This window comes from Branchiostoma floridae, chromosome 2 (assembly GCF_000003815.2).
Source record: "Branchiostoma floridae strain S238N-H82 chromosome 2, Bfl_VNyyK, whole genome shotgun sequence".
NCBI lineage: Eukaryota > Metazoa > Chordata > Leptocardii > Amphioxiformes > Branchiostomatidae > Branchiostoma > Branchiostoma floridae.
In genome coordinates, this window is record NC_049980.1 from 3,252,131 (window position 1) to 3,259,149 (window position 7,019).

Below are 7,019 nucleotides of genomic sequence, written 5' to 3' on the forward strand. Positions count from 1 at the left end.
CATGAATTATGGCACCGTATACACCGAAGGAAAGCGGGTCATTAACGTTATTATCATATAGCCATTATCATATATATCAAATACCAGACTGACACAAGTGAAACAAGTCTTATATAATATGTTAATCTTTTAATGTTGAACATATTGCAGCATTTTGAAAGTTACAGAATTGAAGTGAATCCGTCAACTGAACGGTTCAAATTTCTCTGTTCTTACATAGAAGTGTTTCTGATACAACATTGAAACAAGGCCTATATAATATGTTAATCTTCTAATGTTGAACATGTTGCAGCATTTTGAAAGTTACAGAATTGAAGTGAATCCCTCAACTGAACGTTTCAAATTTCTTTGTTCTTACATAGAAGTGTTTCTGATACAACATTGAAACAAGTCCTATATAATATGTTAACCTTCTAATGTTGAACATGTTGCAGCATTTTGAAAGTTACAGAATTCAAGTGAATCCGTCAACTGAACGGTTCAAATTTCTCGGTTTTTACAGAGAAGTGTTTCTGATACAACATTGAAACAAGTCCTATATAATATGTTAATCTTTTAATGTTGAACATGTTGCAGCATTTTGAAAGTTACAGAATTGAAGTGAATCCCTCAACTGAACGGTTCAAATTTCTCTGTTCTTACATAGAAGTGTTTCTGGTACAACATTGAAACAAGTCCTATATAATATGTTAATCTTCTAATGTTGAACATGTTGCAGCATTTTGAAAGTTACAGAATTGAAGTGAATCCCTCAACTGAACGTTTCAAATTTCTTTGTTCTTACATAGAAGTGTTTCTGATACAACATTGAAACAAGTCCTATATAATATGTTAATCTTCTAATGTTGAACATGTTGCAGCATTTTGAAAGTTACAGAATTCAAGTGAATCCGTCAACTGATCGTCAACTGAAAGGTTCAAATTTCTCTGGTCTTACAGAGAAGTGTTTCTGATACAACATTTCCTCAATATCCGTAACATTTATTTAAAGTTAAACGTTACGGGACAGTGAAAGTTAATGTGCCCACTAGTACTGAATACCTGAGACATCTGGGACATACATGTAGACTGGAGGTTTACTGAAACCTCTGGTCCTGTATCATGCACATGTGTATCAGGACAACCTGCTCGCAGGGAATGTGGAACATCATTTGCTGAATTTGTGGAGTTTGACTTCTCCATACTACTCTGTTCATAACAATCTTCCTTGTTAGAACTTAAAGCAGTCTGTAGTGCATTAGCACACTGCTGTTTTTGTTTGTCAGTGGAGTCGTGGGTATAACGTCTAACAGACGCCTCGTTCTTATGCCCTGAGATACTCATAATCACCCTAGTCTCAAAACCTGATTCATCCAATACTTGGATTGCAGTTACTCTTATGCTATGATTTGTGTATGGTTTACTAAGACCTGCTGCAGCAGATATGTCTTTCATCATAGCTCCTATCTTATTATGGCCCAGGGGTTGAGGGTAGTACCAGGGGCTACCAGAATCTGGTTTATACTTGACATTTGTCCTTTGGAACAAATATGGGCACTTAGAAGTATCTGGAAGCTTGCTACAGTATTGCTCAAATGCCTTCACAGGACATGGACGTGTGCCACTACCAGTGTCCATCTCATACATTCGTGATGTTGGCTGGGTACTATCATCAACCAAATGCCCTGGGTGATTTTTAAGGTGTTCGTTATGTCTCAGCGTGTAATATTTCCTCCCACCCTCATCCTTCAGGATGAAATCACTGACTTTCAACTCCCTCAAGTTCTCCCTTCCCCTACGGCACAAGAAGAAAGCAATATAGAAATACACAAGTCGCTGCAGAGCGAGTGGATTATCCATGCTGAGAGTGCCTGAGTCAAACATTTTGATCATATCGCAAGGGAGGATTGGCGGAAAAGACTTTGCGGTATCCAGTCCGCTTCTGCGTAGCTTCTTTAACATACCAACAAACATGTTGTTAGCAGCTTGAAACTCTGGATCCCTCAGTATGTTGTATGTCTTGTGGAATGGAGGGCCTGTCAGATGGCGATGAATGGCGGCACGCAGACATCCATAGCTAGCCTTGGAGTATTCTGTCCCAGCTGTGCTTCTGACTTCTGCGTAGAACTGTCTGAGCAGATGTCCAAGATCCTTGGGTGGTAGTCCTTCAAACTCAATGCACTGTTGTCTTGATTTCAGCCATTCTGGGATTACAAAATCAGACAAAAAAATCCAATTTAGTCTTTCTATAAGGCATGCTGATTGCTGAATTATCCTGCAAAATTATATAGGAACTACTGTAGTTCTTCATGTGCATAGGAATAATTAGAAAAAACAATGAGGTTTTATGATGAAAGCTCCTTCTTGGTTGAATAAATAAATACATAGATCAGGAAGTTTGAACCTTTTCAGTATACCGTAATAAGATATTGTAACATTGACCTAAATTCGAGCAATATCTTTCTACATAGTGACTCTTGTTGTTGTAGGGATTTGTATCTATTATCATTAGCCTGAACAAGCCCTAGAAGAACCCGCGGCCGCTAGCACTAAGCCCTAGGTTGAAGCATCGAGAAATATTCCTAAAATATGTGTAAAGAGGTACAAGAGGAAAAGGTACCCACCTCTGAATATCTTGACGCCCCATTTTGTTGATTTTGCCGTAGTCTTTTCAACTCTTTCGTCTTCTATCTGCCCCAACTCCGTCTCTGTCAGATTTGCAAAACGAGGGCGACTGGAGTCATCGCCGTCTGGCGCTGCTCGTTCCTGAACTGTTTCTCCTCTAGTACCTGAATCTGCGGTTTCTGTGGGTTCCCAATCACCCAACAATGCTTCCACTTCAGCTGGCGACATCTCACGGAGGTGAAATTGCGGTACTTCTTCCATAATGTTAGCAGCAATAGCAACCAGGAGCTGGAGAAACTCAGACGGCCAACATGGCGGCCGTGTTTTCAAAAGTCGTCTGTTATACGTCGCTACCCTCCGAAATACAATGGCGTTTTCCCTAGAAATCGCAAGGTGGCAGTTCTTCACAGTAGAAAACAAACGCAACATCCGGGCACTGACCGTCCCATCATCCTCTTTTCCTGAAACTGCTTTCGTCGAAGGGTTTGCAAAGTTTTCTTTGTCTCTCGACTTGGTGGTTTTTTCCTACTTTTGTACCAATTTAGTTCTGTCCTTACTGGCACAGTAGTCTCTAGGGACTGTCTAGTCCCCGTAGGTCACTTTGTGAAGTGTTGTGAAGTGTTGTTTTTGCACATTTTCACTTTCGCTGTTTTTCTTTTACAGCACGCCTTTTTCAGGTTCGCGCGCTAGCACAGGGCAAGTCCTGTCTTGTCTAGCCCACGTGTTTCACTTACTATGGATCCTACCACGTCATATGGACCTGGCAGGATGTTTCCGCCTGTTTCTTATGTGCAGGCGGGAATCTCCGGCGAGACACATCCCACTTACCAGATGGCCGGGAGTGGGATGTCACGCCTTACGCAAATCCCTACCACTTTTGTGCCAGGGTTTGCTCACACTAACAGTGCAGTACCTCCCGCCGCCGCCAGTGCGCTGCCGGCCGGCTTACTGGGAGCACCCGCAGCCGGTGTTTTTGCACCAGCAGGCGGAGGCACTGGGGCTTTTCAGCCCAACCCTGCTCTGGCTGCAGGTATGCCTTGGAACGTCTTTTCTGAATTCAGTAGACTCATGAATGACATGAGATCGGCTTGGGACCAGCCCAATAGCCGTCAGGACCGTCGTAACCTACGTTCGATGGCTCCTGATTCTGAGTCTGATGACTCGGATGGAGACCGTTCGAGGCGTGGCTGGCGCACTACCAGCGCAGCACGCTACAGGTCTAGGTCTCCTCTCAGATCTGAAGACACAGACCACCCAGTGATTGAGCTGCATGCTCCGTCTGCGTCTGAATCAGGTTTGCTTACCGATTCAGAGCTGCCAGAGGAGACTGAGCACTCAACAGCAGCAGAGACCACTGAAACAGGCAACGAGCCTGTGCCAACCAGGCCCTCTTTCCTAACGTCTATGAATCCTGACACTCCCGGGATGTTTATTTCCCCGGGAGTCCTTGACTGGTACAAGGAAGAGAGGCTAAGCCCCTGGTGTGAGGAAAAGTTCAGCCTCACAGAGAAGCCTTACCATCTGGATGCTTCCCAGGTCGAGGCGGTCTCTGCCCCCAGACTTCAGCCAGTTCTGAAGGCCAAATGGCGGTCGGAGAAGCAGACAATACATGCAGTAAAGCATGACGATTCGTTGAGACGCATACAGAACAATGCTTTACAGGCTTTTCAGCCTGTGCTAAAGGTCATTGATCTGATCCAGCCGTTGCTGGAGCACGAGGATGCTTCAGTACGAGAACAGATGCAGGCAATTGCCGATCACTTGAATATCGCAGGTCAGCTGTCCTGTGGGGTATGCGCCAACATTACACAGTTCCGACGCCAACTCGTACACAACTGGGTCGAAGACAAGTTCAAGTGTCTTGTCAACGATAATGTTCAAGACGGTGATGATCGCCTGACCAAAGCCAGCTGTCACTGGCTTTTGGGGACTGATATCCTTCAGAGGGTAGAGGACATTGAGAAAGCTGGTAAAACAGCAGACAAAGTGGGTAAGACACCCAAGCCGTCTAAGCGACAGAGCTTTTACAGCAGTCCTTTGGTCGCAGTAGACACTGCCCAACCAAAGATGGTTTTTGGCCGTGGACGCGGGGTGATCTCCCGGGCCGGCCAGGCCTTTCGTGACCGCCAGCGCTCAAGGAGCAGGTCGGGAAGGTCTAGGGGCCGTGGACGGCAGGCAAAAAAGTAGTTGCCTTTACTCCTCCTCTCGAGATGGGGTCGCCCCCTGTGATGGGCACCTCACTTCCCCCAGTGGCAGGCAGAATTCAGAACTTTTTTCCTCAATGGAAAACCATCTGCTCAGACCCTTGGGTTCTGGGTGTTGTCAGCAGGGGACTGAGGTTCCATCTCACAGGGCGACCCCGCCAACTCGTCCCTCCAGAGGAGGTGACGGGGCCAGAAGAAGATCTTCTGGCGGCAGAAGTGTTATCTCTTCAGCAGAAGGGAGTTATTGTAGAGGTCCCACCGTTAGAGGACCAGTTTTTGTCCCGTTTGTTTCTGGTTCCAAAGAAGGACGCCAGTTGGCGTCCGGTTATAAATCTACGCCCTCTGAACGAATATATCGTGTCAGAGCATTTCAAGATGGAAGGCTTAAGGGAAGTAAAGTCCCTCCTACGTCAGAACGATTGGATGGTAACCTTGGATATCAAGGATGCCTACTTTCATCTGCCACTACACCAATCAGTCAAGAAACTCTTACGGTTTCGCTTCAGAAACCGAATCTGGGAGTTCCAAGCGTGCCCGTTTGGGCTCAATGTCGCCCCAAGGGCGTTTACAAAGGTGTTGAAACCAGTAGTTGCAGTTATCCGATCCAAGGGAATTCGGATAGTGATTTATCTGGACGACATGTTGATCCTAGGCTCGTCTCGGGCACAATGTCTCCAGCACCTGCAATTTGTAACCGATCTGCTGACACATTTGGGGTTCCTAATCAATTGGGAAAAGTCTCAATTGATCCCAACCCAGCGATTAACATTCCTGGGGATGGACGTGAACTCCCTTCTCATGACTCTGTCTCTCCCGCAGGAGAAGATAGTGAAGATATCCAGGGCTTGCACCTCCTTGCTGAGGTCGCCTCACGTCACACTTCGGCAGATTGCCGAAGTGGTGGGTCGCTTGAACGCCGCGGCAGTAGCGGTTTTGCCTGCTCCTCTCTATTACAGGAGTTTGCAGAGTTGTCTAAACGAGGCTCTGACGCAAAATCGCCCGTGGGACAGCAAAGTGATGTTGTCCCCAGCAGCTCGCTCGGAACTAGTTGCGTGGGCAACTTGCTTACCGCAGTGGAATGGACGAGCCATTCTTCCAAGTCCCATAGCGCTGTTTATAACAACAGACGCATCGCTCCAAGGCTGGGGAGCGGTTTGCGAGGGACGCAGGACTGGTGGCCGTTGGTCTCCTCAAGAGAGGAAGAGCCACATCAACGAGCTGGAGCTCAAGGCGGCATTTTTTGGCCTGAAGTGTTTTGCCAGCAATCTGCAGAGAAACAGCCATGTCCGCCTAAGGCTAGACAATACGGCAGCAGTGGCATACATAAACAGGCAAGGGGGCTGTCATTCACAGCCCCTCTGCCAGATGGCTATAGCTGTGTGGAAGTGGGCCTTAGGCAAGGGTCTGACGTTATCAGCAGAACACTTGCCGGGCCAGGACAATGCAGAGGCCGACAAGGCGTCCAGGCACTTTCAAGACCACACAGAGTGGACTCTACAGCCACTCCTCTTCCAACAAGCATGTCAGACGCTTCAGTTCCACCCAGAGGTCGATCTGTTTGCGTCCAGGCTAAACCACCAACTGCCTCGGTATTGTGCTTGGCACCCAGACCCAGAGGCGTGGAAAATAGACGCCTTCAGTTGCAGCTGGAGCGAACTGAAGGGGTACGCGTTTCCACCGGTCTGTCTCCTCACGAGAGTGTTGGAGAAGATACGCCTAGAGCAGGCGGTAGTGTTGGTGGTAGCACCATTCTGGCCCTCTCAGCCGTGGTTCCCACTGCTGCGGGAGTTGGCGGTGGAAGAACCGTTCTTCCTTCCCACAGGACCAGACGTGCTACATCTTCCAGGCCTAGAGGAAGCTCATCCTCTGTGGCAGATACTGAGACTAGCCGCCTGGCTAGTGTCAGGCAAGCACTAATTTCCGCAGGGCTGTCACACGACGCGGCGGCAATTTCATGTGCCGCTCAGCGGAAAAGTACTCAGAAACAGTACCAGGCAGTCTGGAAACGTTTCTCAAACTGGTGCAAGGCAAAGGCCTTGGATCCGTTTAAGGCGACCGTGCCAGAGGTCGTTGAGTACCTTAAGTGCCTTTACCAAGAGGGTCTCTCTTATAAAACTTTAAATGTTCATCGCTCTGCGATTTCATCTACCCGTCTGATCTCAGATGGATGTCAGATAGGGCAACACTGGATGGTCAATATGTTTATGCGAG

At 47.3% G+C, this 7,019-nt stretch overlaps 1 protein-coding gene across 1 annotated transcript; it reads right to left on the bottom strand.

Annotated features, from left to right (window-relative positions):
• Positions 1–951: 951 nt before the first annotated feature.
• On the bottom strand, positions 952–2,832 carry LOC118410619. Its single transcript, XM_035812401.1, has 2 exons — positions 2,604–2,832; positions 952–2,183 (listed from the first exon to the last, which is right to left on the bottom strand). Exons 1-2 carry the CDS (start codon positions 2,830–2,832, stop codon positions 982–984), a joined length of 1,431 nt encoding a protein of 476 aa, XP_035668294.1. The 3' UTR covers positions 952–981.
• Positions 2,833–7,019: the final 4,187 nt, after the last annotated feature.

Bases quoted from the DNA above. Each gene is read 5' to 3' on its own strand.
- LOC118410619 (XM_035812401.1), bottom strand. From the start codon at position 2,832: ATGTCGCCAGCTGAAGTGGAAGCATTGTTGGGTGATTGGGAACCCACA. The intron at 2,184-2,603 runs GTGGGTACCTTT...TTGTAATCCCAG, and splicing joins GGGCGTCAAGATATTCAGAG to AATGGCTGAAATCAAGACAA.